The sequence below is a fragment of the Plecotus auritus genome (genome assembly GCF_963455305.1).
Source record: "Plecotus auritus genome assembly, chromosome: 2".
Lineage (NCBI taxonomy): Eukaryota > Metazoa > Chordata > Mammalia > Chiroptera > Vespertilionidae > Plecotus > Plecotus auritus.
The window spans coordinates 23,049,791-23,062,462 of NC_137771.1; the positions used below are offsets into that span (position 1 = coordinate 23,049,791).

Sequence of the window (12,672 nt, forward strand, 5' to 3'; positions counted from 1 at the left end):
TAAGGCAATGTTGCCAAAATAATTATAATTCATTCCAAAACACATTAAAAAATATATTTTCTTTTTGTTTTGTTTTTTGTTGTTAATCTTCATTCTTTAAAAAAAAGAAAAGAAGAAGAAGAAGCCCTAGATGGTTTGGCTCAGTGGATAGAGCGTCAGCCTGCAGACCAAAGGGTCCCGGGTTTGATTCCAATCAGGCACGTGCCTGTGTTGCGGGCTCAATCCCCAATGGGGGGTGTGCAGGAGGTAGCCAATCAATGATTCTCTCTCATCATTGATGTTTCTCTCTCTCTCCCTCTCTGAAATCAATAAAAATATATATTTTTTAAAAAGAATAATTTACTAATTTTTAGAGAGGAAGGGAGAAGAGAGAAACATTGATGTGAGACCCTTACATTGATCCACTGCTTCCTGCACACCCCCTACTGGGGACTGAGCCTACAACCTGGACATGCGCCATGACAGAGAATCAAACCAGCAACCGCATGATGCACGAGACAATGCCCAACCAACTGTGCCACACTGGCCAGAGCAAGAGCTCACTATTTTCTTGTGCACTTCATCCCTGCACAGCCATCTCAGGAGGGGAGAGCCCAACTATATGCAAGAGGCTGATATTCATACCTGCTTATATGCTGTGACACTTGTTGAAGTAAAAACCTTCTGGGACTGGGAAGAACCAGAACTACTATAGCAATAGCTCCCACAGTTCTCACAACATTTCATAGTGAGGTTGTTGGTAGAATGAAATTTTGAAAAACAGGCATCACTACAAAGACCATGTACCACATTTTGATATTTAACTTCAAATCGAATCTAGGAGAAAAAAACACATATACATACAAAATAAGAGCCAGTTAAAAATCTATGATCTTTGAGCAGAATCCCAATAAAGGTAAAATGTAACTTACATCAGCATTCTTCTGACACATACTGCACTTAGTTGAAATGCTATTGTTATATATGGTAACAACAGGTTTTTTCTTTAGTTCATAAGAAGAAAGGCATGATTGGCTGCAGAAATCTTTGCTAGGAGAGGAATTTCCAAATCGGGCTGTGATCACATTCTTTGGATTTAAAATGTCTCTAAAAATAAATAACAAAGGCAAAATGAAATGTGTTCTTCAAAATTGTAATTTCTTCCTCTTTGTGAGCTAAAATAACTACATTTACTAAGGATAGCTATCATATAGTAGAAAATGGCTGACCCTGCATAAGGCATCTGGAAACCTGGGTTTAATGATTAGTTCTGTTACTATCAGCTAAGTAACAATGAATAAGACAATTACTATCTTAATTTCCTCTTGTATAAAATGGAGTTCATAATACCAAATTTATAGATGGGTAAAAGAGAAATATATTTAAAATATATCCAGGCAGATTCCCATGACAAAAATAGTGAGGCTTACAGCTCCAACTAAGTTTCTTCCACTGGAGCCAATGAAACAACTCCAGTCTATGAAACACTTGTCTTCTTACTAGCCAATAACTGCCAAGGGTAAAAACACGAATGAGATAAAAAAAATAATTTACAAAAAATTAAGTTAAATGCAAGATTTTGGAAACAGTGAACTACTGAAGATAAATATAATAATATTACCAGGGCCCAACCGGTGTTGCTCTGTGGTTGAGCATCAACCCACAAACCAAGAGGCCACTGGTTCAATTCCCGGTCAGGGCACTTGCCCAGGTTGCGGGTTCAATCCCCAGTAGGGGGCATGCAGGAGGCAGCCGATCGATGATGTTTCTCACTCATCAATGTCTCTATCTCTTTATCCCTCTCCCTTCCTCTCTAAAAAAAAAGATGTTAAAAAATATTAGCATGATATATAAAGTTTAGCTATAACTGAAGAGAGCAAAGAAACAGATGACAAAAGGATTACGAAGGCTTGGTATCAGAGGACAGAACCAAGAATAAGATAAAAGAACACAAATAACTGAATTGTTCTATTATAAGAGTTCATCTGCAATAAGCACTGGCAGTAAAAACAGAGGCTAAATATTGCCATTCTTCTGACAAGCATCTAAACTGAAGGAAACAGTCATTAATCAGAAACACTAGTGCAGTCACAAAGTGAAAAAATAATGGCAATAATATTATATACTATAATAATGTGTATTGAATAATAACTATGTGCCAACATTATTCTTTACTCAAATTATCCAATTTAATTGTTGCAAAAACTCTATAATGTAAGTATTATTATAATTGCCATTTGATAGATGAGGAGACTAAATCAAAAATGTCAAAGTCACATAACTGGGAAGCAGTAAAGCCAGAATACAAATCCCAGCAATCAGATTCTACAGTACATGGAATTAATCATTCCACTATCCTGCCTTATACATCCTGTACACCTTTATTATACAGAACTGTTCCATGGTAAATTATGAAAGAACAACAATGGCCCAGCCAGCATGGCTCAGTGGTTGAGCGTCAAACTATGAACCAGAGGGTCACAGTTCGATTCCCGATCAGGGCACATGCTCAGGTTGCAGGCTTGATCTCCAGTGTGGGGTGTGCAGGAGGCGGCCAATTGATGATTCTCTCTCATCATTGATGTTTCTATATCTCTCTCCCTCTCCTTTCCTCTCTGAAATCAATAAAATATGTATTTTAAAAAAAGAAAGAACAACAATAACAGTGTGATTAATTTTCTAAAACTCACCTACCGTTAAAAATACGACAGTGAGCCCTAACCAGTTTGGCTCCATGGACAGAGCATCGGCCTGCGGACTGAAGGGTCCCAGGTTCAATTTTGGTCAAGGGCACATGCCCAGGTTGCAGGCTCAATCCCTAGTAGGGGGTATGCAGGTGGCAGCCGATCAATGATTCTCTCTCATCATTTATGTTTCTATCCCTCTCTCCCTCTCTGAAATCAATAAAATATTTTTTTTTAAAAAAAGATCAAATAGACTGTCCAACCTATGAGGGAAGGTGGGGGTGGTGAAGGGGTAAGAGATCAACCAAAGGACTTGTATGCATGCATATGAGCATAACCTATGGACACAGACAGTAGGGGGGTGAGGACATGTGCTGGGGGGTGGGAGCGGCTGGGGAGAGATCAATGGGGGGAAAAGGAGACTCATGTCTTAAGCAATAAAGAATTTAAATTTTTTTAAAAAAGAAAGAAAATATCTAGCCCAAGGTCGTACAGTTAATAAATAATAGAGCCATGATCTAAAATCAAGCTCTTCACTTTTCTTGCTCTTAGAGACTACTGACAATACACTGTATTCCTAGAATTATATTACCAGAGAAATAGGCAAAACATGCCAAATTCTTCAAAGGTACTAAGGTAGAAGAAGTTTATGTGACTTTCCTTTCTCTTTCTGAATCTATACATTATTTGAAGCAACAATGATCCTCAACAAAAGTTCACTAGGATTTTTTTTAGAAATAAGCACATATTTGTGGCCACTGACAGTTTTTAACCTTTTAATGAATTAAATAATTTTCATATACTATTTTAATGTGAATGATACTATTTTATCTTATACTTCAATAACATTCAAGATACATAATTTTGAATAGCTGTTGTCTGATTACAGGATATATGAATGATCCTACAATTCCCACAAATTGTTATTTCTTTCCATAGTAAAATTTAAACTGAGATTAAAAAAACTGGTTTAGGCAATACTTTTAACACCAAATCATTTCTTTAATGTTACAAAAACTTGATAATCTGCTAATTCTCAATAGCTAAAAAGTTATTTCCACAGAAATGAGCTAAAGAGATTAAAAGTAGCAAAAGCATGTTTGAAATAAACTAGCTATCTATACATATAAAAGCTTAGGCAACTGTTATGACCACTCGACTGAAAGACCAGTCGCTATGACGCACACTGACCACCAGGGGGCAGATGCTCAATGCAGGAGCTGCCCCCTGATGGTCAGTGAGCTCCCACAGTGGGAGTGCCACTCAGCAAGAAGCCAGGCTCACAGCTGGCAAGTGCAGCGGTGGTGGCAGGAGCCTCTCCCACCTCCCTGGCAGTGCTACGGAGCAGTGGTAGCAGCAGCAGGCGCAGGAGGGCCCAGATGAGCGGGAGTAGCGCGGCACCCGGCCCCAGCCGCCTGCCACTTTGCGCACTGCTAAATCCCCCGAAGGGTCCCATATTGCAAGAGGGCACAGGCCAGGCTGAGGGACCCCACCGATGCACGAATCCATGCACCGAGCCTACACACTAGAAAGGTACAAAGATGTAATTAAAAATTTTATACTTCGAGCAGTTTGTGCAGGTTTTCTTGGGAGGAGGTGGTAGGCAGACAGGTGAAGAATATCTGGCGATGCACCGCGTGGAGCAAAAGAGCTGAGTAGATCCTGTCTTATGATATGCATTTTGCCCCTTATAAAGCATTTTTTTACAACCAGAACAAACAGCCTGCAAAGCTATCGCTGGAACTGAAGGAAGCAATCTATTTGGGCCAGTTGATGCAAGAGGAAACTGAAAGCCTGGGGTCAATTGTTGGGCTATTAAAAACAAAAAACAAAAAGAAAAGTTTTAGTATCAATACAAACACATAACATTCTCTATTTTTAGGACAATTCCCTCAGTCTTAAATTCCAATATAAATGAGGCAGTTAGCACTCCAGGGGATTTCAAGCTTTCTAAAACCATGACCCATAGTAAAAACCACATTTCACATTATAACCCAGCACACATGTACATACATGTGTATGTGCAGGTGTGAATATAATTTAATAACTGACATAGTAGTTTCATGAAATAATGTTTCCTTACTATATGTATTATCTGATATACTAGTAATCTTATTCCATTCCACTTTTAAAATGCTGGTCAAGCCCTAGCTGGTTTTGCTCAGTGGATAGAGCATCGGCCTGCAGACTGAAAGGTCCCAGGTTCGATTGCGGTCAGGGGCATGTACCTTGGTTGCGGGCACATCCCCAGTGGGGGGTGTGCAGGAGGCAGCTGATCGATGTTTCTCTCTCATCAATGTTTCTAACTCTCTATCCTTGTCCCTTCCTCTCTGTAAAAAAATCAATAAAATATATTTAAAATAAATAAATAAAATAAAATAAAATGCTGGTCAAGCCCGGCTGGTTTGGCTCAGTGGCTGGACATTGACCCATGAACCAGGAAGTCATGGTTTGATTCCTGGTCAGGGCATATGCCCAGGTTTGAGCTCGATCCCCAGTGTGGGGCATGAAAGGGGTAGCCAATCAATAATTATCTCTCATCATCGGTGTTTCCATCTCTCTCTCCCTCTCCCTTCCTCTCTGAAATCAATAATATATATATATTTTTTAAAATGCTGGTCAAGACCAGCTACTCAATGTGAAAGCATTGCTTTGTCTACAGAAAGAAAAAACTTATATGAGGTGCTTTCCCCAAATTCTACTAGTCAGAATATAACAAATATTCATTATAATTAACTTTTGCCGTTCTGTTGCTTACCAAGAGGAATTCCACTGATTGAAAACACAGCATTAATTTTCAATTCACTTTGAGTTTTTGGCTTTGGGGCATGTCCATACTCCTTAAAGGAGAAAAAAAGAGAGAGAGAGAAATGAATATAGTTTTAGTATCTAAGTAAACTAGAAATACAAGAAAAACCTAATTCTGTCATATTCATCTTTTCTATATTCTAACTAGAGGCCCGGTGCACGAAATTCGTGCATTTGGCCGGGGGAGGGGTTCCTCAGGCCAGCCTGTGCTCTCTCACAGTCTGGGAGCTCTCAGGGGATATCTGTCTGATGGCTTAGGCCCGCTCCCCGCCACTGCCGCTCTGCTCACCAGCCATGAGCCCAGCTTCTGGCTGAGCAGCACTCCCTCTGTGGGAGCACACTGACCACCAAGGGGCAGCTCCTGTGCTGAGCGCCTGCCCCCTAGTGGTCAGTGCGCATCATAGCGACTGGTCATTCCACAGTTCGATTTGCATATTAGCCTTTTATTATATAGGATTGTAATCACCTTCACAACTACCTCAAAAGTCAAAATTTACAAATTATTAAAATAGAGTTAATCTTTACAAAAAGTATCTTTCAGAACTGGAAAATCTTTCATAATGGTTATATATCTACTTTTCAAGTGTAGCCTTCATATACAGGAGTAATACACAGCTTTTCCATGCTGAGCACTACCCTTCTCTTAGGCTGTGTTTATAAGGGAACAATAAATTAAATTAATCTGAATAATTTAGCGTTCGTAAAATTAGTAATTTTAGCCAAGACATTTACATGCTGTCATATCTATTAGCAGAAAGGACACAAGAGTTTCTGCTCGTTATGCATAAAATCATCACAGTCCAAATCAGATTTACCCTTAACATATTTTTAAATGATTAAAAATAAAATATAATCATGAAACAAACATTTAAAAATACATATACCTATCTTTGTAAAAGACTGTCTTTATTCTTTTTTTTTTCTTTTTTTCAGAAAGAAAGAAAGGAAGGGAGAGAGAAGGAGAAAAAGATCAATGGGAGAGTGAAACATCCATCAGCTACCTCATGCACACCCCCCTACCAGAGATCGAGCCCACAACCTGGGCATGTGCCCTGAACAGGAATGGAATCGGCAACCTTTCAGTGCACTGGACAATGCCCAACCAACACCCTTCCTTCTCCCCTGCGCACGCACGCACACATACACACACACACACTTAACTGAAAGGATCATGTCCACTATGGACAGGGACCATATTTGTTTTTCCACATCTATACACTCAACGGCCAGCACAGTCAACATAGCACAACAGAGGAGACTCTGAGTTCTGACAGTAGGCAGATGAGATCTTGGCTCAGACAAGTTATTTAATCTTCTTTAGTTTCAACTTTCTTATCTATAAAATATATTATCTAACCCGTAGGCCCATTATGGAGGATAAATGATTTAATACCAACAAAGTATGTAGCATGATGCCTTACAGTTAGCCAAAAGTTAAGCATGATAAAAATATTAGCTATCATTATTATTTTCACTAGAGGCCCGGTGCACAAATTCGTGCACCAGTGATGTCCCTCAGCCTGGCCTGTGGGATGAGGCCAAAACCAGCTCTCCAACATCCCGATTGAAGGGTCCCGGATTGAGAGAGGGCGCAGGCCAGGCCGAGGGACCCCACCAGTGCACGATCGGGGCTGGGGAGGGATGCAGGAGGTTGGCCAGCCAGGGAGGGACCACAGGAGGGCTCCAGGGCATATCCAGCCCATCTTGCTAAATCCCGATCGGCCGGACCCCAGCAGCAAGCTAACCTACTGGTCAGAGCATCTGCCCCCTGGTGGTCATAGCAAGCAATTGAGCAACCTTAGCATATCATTAGCATATTATGCTTTTTTAATTTTTTTTTATTTTTTATTGATTTCAGAGAGGAAGGAAGAGGGAAAGAGAGATAGAAACATCAATGATGAGAGAGAATCATTGATCAGCTACCTTCTGCATGCCCCCCACTGGGGATCAAGCCCACAACCCAGGCAAATACCCTTGACTGGAATCAAACCCATGACCCTTCAGTCCCCAGGCTGACGCTCTATCCACTGAGCCAAGCCGGCCAGGGCTAGCATATTACGCTTAGATTGGCTGAACAGCTGACTAGACAACCGGACACTTAGCATATTAGGCTTGTATTATATAGGATAATTATGGCATTTAATAAATATTTGTTGAATGAATGAATCCAACTCCACTCAATCCTAAGTGGATGTTCTTTATTATCCTATATAATAAAAGTCTAATATGCAAATCGACTGAATGGCAAAATGAGTGGGCAGTGGGGGTCGGAGCCAGCAAGTGGGGGTTGGGGCTGGCAAGTGGGCAGCAGCAGGCCAGCCAAGGTGGGTACCAGAGGGTAGAGGAAGGGGACGGCGATTGAGGCGGGGGCGGCAACCGGTGGGGCAATGGGAGGCGGGGCCAGAGCTGCCCCCTGGTGGTCAATGCGCTCCCATAGGAGGAGCACCGCTCAGGCATAAGCTGGACTGACAGCTGGCAAGCACAGTGGTGGGAGCCTCTCCCACCTTTTGGCAGCACTAAGGATGTCCCCTCCCCGCCCCAGGGAGCGGGCCTAAGCCATCAGTTGGACAACCCCCAAGGGCTCCCAGACTGCGAGAAGGCGCAGGCCGGGCTGAGGGACCCCCGCAAGTGCACAAATTTTTGTGCACCAGGCCTCTAGTACTTAAATAACAACAGTTCTTTATTGACACTTACAAAGAGAGAAGTTAGAAGTACCTATATACACCTCCTTTAATTTACTAAAAAGAATACTTGCCCTGGCCAGGAGGCTCTGTTGGTTTGAGTGTTGTCCCATACACCAAAAGGTTGAGGGTTCGATTCCTGGTCAGGGCACATACCTAAGTTGTGGGTTTAATCCCCAGTCAGGGTACATACGGAAGGCAACCAATCCATATTCTCTCTCACATTGATGTTTCTCTCTTTCTCTTTCTCTCTCTCCCACTTCTCTTCATTCTCTAAAATCAATAAGCATATCCTCAGGTGAGGATTTTAAAAAATAAAATAAAATAGCCCTAGCCAGTTTCACTCAGTGGTTAGAGTGTTGGCCCACGGACTGAAGGGTTGCAGGTTTGATTCCAGTTAAGGGCATATACCTCTCTCACATTGACAAAATGTCTCTCTCACATGGATGTTTCTCTCTCTCTCTCCCCCTCCCTTCCACTCTCTCTAAAAGTCAATGGAAAAATTATCTTCTGGTGAGAACTAACAAAAAAATAAAATACAAGAAAATAAAAAGCACTATGCAATAGAAAAAAAAAGATTAATTTCACCCCTAAGTGATGGTTAAACTATATCTTAAAAGAGGGAGAAAAAAAGAAAAAAAGAGGAGAAAATTTTTGCCAAGCTAACTAGTTTAGGATACCGCAGGCAGAAGAAATGAACTGTGCAGTCAAGGAAACAAAACTCAACAAAATATACTTTGAGTGAAATGCAAATAGTTTGCAGGAGCAGAGATTAGAAAAATGAGGATGAGTGATGATACTGAAGAGGGAAACAAAGGCCTAAATATGGATAGTTTGGATGTCACACTAAAAAGTGTATGCTTTATCACACAAGACGGTCTTTAAAGGGACTAATGTCATCAGATCTATAGAGTACAATGTCATCACTGCACTGCACGGCCCCTGGGCCTACTGGGGATTGAGCCCGCAACCCAGGTGTGTGTCCTGACCAGGTATCAAACTGTGACCTCCTGGTTCATGGGTCACTGCTCAACCACTGAGCCACACCGGTGCGGGGAGGGAGAGGGATCATTCTTTTTACTCTATAGTCAAACCTCATTTCTGGAATATCTTGTAGTTCTTCAAAAGAACCATTCATCTTTCCAACTCCGGGTTTTCCTATATCCCTCTGTCTGGAACACGCTCCATGCTTTTGCATCGTCTATTCATTCTTCATACTTCAGCTCACAAATCCTTCCCTCTGGGCAGCCTTTCCTAGTCAGCCTCTGCCCCCAACCAAATCTAGGTCAGATTCCCTATTTTATGCTTTTCTTCCAGAGCACTTGTCATAGTTTACAATTATATATGTTACTTGAGCAATTACTTGTGTAATATCTGTCTCCCCTACTAACCTATAAGCTCTATGAGGGAAGGGGCTAAGGTGACTTTGATTACTTCCTGGATCCCCTAGCATAGAATAGACCACAATACTTAGAGAATAAATAAAAGCAAACTTCTGTCAGATACAAGAGAATTTTTTTTAAAAAGGTACTCCAGCCCTAGCCAGTTTGGCTCAGTGGATAGAGCATCGGCCTGCGGACTGAAGGGTCCCAGGTTTGATTCCAATCAAGGGCACATGCCTGGATTGCAGGCTCCGTCCCCAGAAGCGGGGCGTGCAGGAGGCAGCCAATCAATGATTCTCTCTTATCATTGATGTTTCTCTTTCCCTCTCCCTTCCTCTCTGATATCAATAAAAAAAATGTATTAAAAGAAAAAAAAAAAGAGTGATGATCAAGCCAACAGTAGATGATGGCTGAAAATTTTAAAATAAAATAAGTAAAAAATTTAAAAAGGTACTGCAGCCCTAACCGGTTTGGTTCAGTGGATAGAGTGTTGGCCTTCGGACTGAAAGGTCCCAGGTTCGATTCTGGTCAAGGGCATGTACCTTGGTTGCAGGCACATCCCCAGTAGGGGGTGTGCAGGAGGCAGCTGATCGATGTTTCTCTCTCACTGATGTTTCTAACTCTCTATCCCTCTCCCTTTCTCTCTGTAAGAAATCAATAAAATATATATATTTTTTTAAAAGGTACTCCAAGCATGGAAAAATGGTAACACATACTACTTCCTTTTTACAAAACAAAACAACATATAGATACCAAGATCTTTTTTCATTCAAAGAGCAGAAAAACTGATTTACTCATCCAATGAGGAGAAAAAATCAGTTTGTGTCATTTTAATGTACAAGCTAGAAATTGCCTAACTAAAAATTCGAATTCACCAGATAGAAAAGAAGGAATTTAAAAAACAATTTAAGTGAAATGAAATGCTTACTTGAACATTGTCAGGTTCCTCTTTAATTGTGTCCGGAAGTCCCTGCTGTGGTGCCATTGCTTTGCCACATACACCATCCAAAGGTTCTTTCATTCTAATTATTTATATAAAGGAATTCTCCAGTATAAACTAATATATTTCTTCTGGGTAATAGATAGCTGAGCTCCTAAAACACAACATAAAGGATTGGTACTCAGGTTAATCTTTTTCTTTTTTTCATGTTTATATTAAAAGTTTTGTGTTGAACACAAGGCTTTAGATTTGAGCATTTGAAAAGCAAACTTTTCTGGGGTCATGACTGACTCTATTCTCCCACTTCCCTAATATCTTTAAAGACAAGCACTCTGGTCTTTTATATTTTGAAAGTTACAGAGGGAATTAGACCTGCAGACCAAGACATGGGAAGAAGTTACCAAGGGAAATGACTCAAATAGTTCCTAACTCCATGAGAATTAGTACTTGGAGACCCACCTCAGCTTTTATTTCTGAAAGTGGGGCACATTGAGATCCCCTCCCCCACCTCTAACTCAGCCTTTACTGGAGGCCTCTATAAGGGCCCCACTCCTTGGACTAAGATGCTATCACAAGTGAATAGGTACTCCTTACTTAAAGGGGACCCCCTGCGCTTTTCAAGGTCTCCATGGTTGCGATGCCTAGGAATGAGACTCTCTGAGCTCTGATTCCCCTTCCCCATCCTGTAAACAAAAAATTCTATTAACCATTCAGCGGACTTTCCTTCTCCTAGTAGTAAATGTACTAAACAGGATGTAGTAAGCCTGAAGCAAAAGGTACCTCCATAGAGTTGTCTCTACCCTGGTAGTCAAGCCAGGCTTGGAATGGGCAACTGGTTTAAAAGCCAGTGCTCAAGAAGTGAGAACTTCGGTCTCCTGGCCCCAATATGACCAATCTAGGAACGCTCATCTCTCCTTCGAGCATCGTATTCGCTCCGAAACTCTCGTCCCCACCAATAATTCCCACGCGCGTCACCGAGTACAAACTCTAAAACGCTGAATCGGTGGGAGCGAACGCATCCCGCAAAAGCGTGTCAATCCCTGCGGCGAAAACCGTACAGCGTCAGCTGCACAGTCCGCCCGGCACCGCCCCCGCTCGGTTCCCGCCCCATCACATGGTGTGATCCCTCCCCGCGCAGTCCCTCCAGCCACCACCAGACGCGCTAACCTTCTGGTCGCCCCTCTACTGCCGGGGAGCACCGGCCGGAGAAGCAGTAATAGGACCCAAGAAACCCGTGCCGGGACGAGAATTATTTTCTCTTACTGGAATTCTTCCGCGTGACCCAGTGCAATCCCACAGGCGGACTAGCAGACGTGTGCTTTCCTGGTCTCGGCCCCCCCCCTTTTCCCATCATGCTCTAGTCCTGAGTTTAGTGGCTCTTCCCAGCATTCCTCTTTCCTCAGGGATGGTTGTCTTCTTAAAGAGACCGAGACCCAATTGTGAAAAGGTAGAGGAAGGTACTGGGGGGAGAGTGTTAGGGGCGTTAGACGACGTAATAAGTGCTCTGCACCATTCTCTGACGCTCATTTCCAGAAAGGGCCTCCTAGGAGAACATAATAATAAAAAAGAGCTAATATATATTAAGCCAAGAGCTTCCTAAGCACTTGACATGCGTCATTCCTCAGTCCTCACCACAACCCCAAGATGTACAAATTTTTATCTGGGAGATGTAAATGAAGAAATTAAGTTGTACAAAGTCAATATTTGGTATTTTTTAATTCAACATTGTTTTTGGAGATACATCTATGATTTGTGAGGCTGTCTCGTTCATTCATTTGAACTGCTGTGTTGTATTCCATTTTAGAAATATGCTATAATTTAACCTCCTACTATTGATGGACATTTGACGTGTTTCCAACATAAGGAATAATGTTACCGTGAATATTCCTGTATTTTGTGGCACATATGGTAATTTTATACCTAGCAGCGAAATTGCTTGTTATGTATTTGTATAACTTAACTGGATAATGTTAAACAATTTTCTTAAAAGATCTTTTATTGATTTTTTTTTTAGAGAGAGAGGAAGGGAGCGGGAGATAAAGAAACACCTATGTGATGGGTCGCCTCCCACACGCCCCCTAGCGGGTCGAGCCTGCTAGCAACCCTTTGGTGCACTAGAAGCCCAACCTAGCTGCACTGTCCAGAGCTCAAACAGTTTAAGAAAGTAGTGGTTTCAGTTTGCACTTCACCAACATGAA

At 41.7% G+C, this 12,672-nt stretch overlaps 1 protein-coding gene across 7 annotated transcripts in view; it reads right to left on the minus strand.

Moving 5' to 3' along the window:
• ZMYM6 (zinc finger MYM-type containing 6) overlaps positions 1-11,833 on the minus strand; it is a 46,140-nt gene extending 34,307 nt beyond the window's left edge. Inside the window, exons 1-6 of one of the 7 annotated variants that reach the window (XM_080657792.1) lie at positions 11,642-11,833; positions 10,463-10,628; positions 5,422-5,503; positions 4,226-4,475; positions 912-1,086; positions 625-816 (exon numbers count right to left, since the gene is read on the minus strand). In XM_080657792.1, the coding sequence (XP_080513918.1) occupies positions 625-816; positions 912-1,086; positions 4,226-4,475; positions 5,422-5,503; positions 10,463-10,555 (792 nt within the window). In that variant the 5' untranslated portion in view covers positions 10,556-10,628; positions 11,642-11,833. Of the gene's footprint in view, positions 1-624; positions 817-911; positions 1,087-4,225; positions 4,476-5,421; positions 5,504-10,462; positions 10,629-11,254; positions 11,568-11,641 lie in introns of those variants that run through there. The other 6 variants (XM_080657791.1, XM_080657795.1, XM_080657796.1 and 3 more) reach the window with 6 other exon arrangements.
• Between the last annotated feature and the right edge of the window lie 839 nt (positions 11,834-12,672).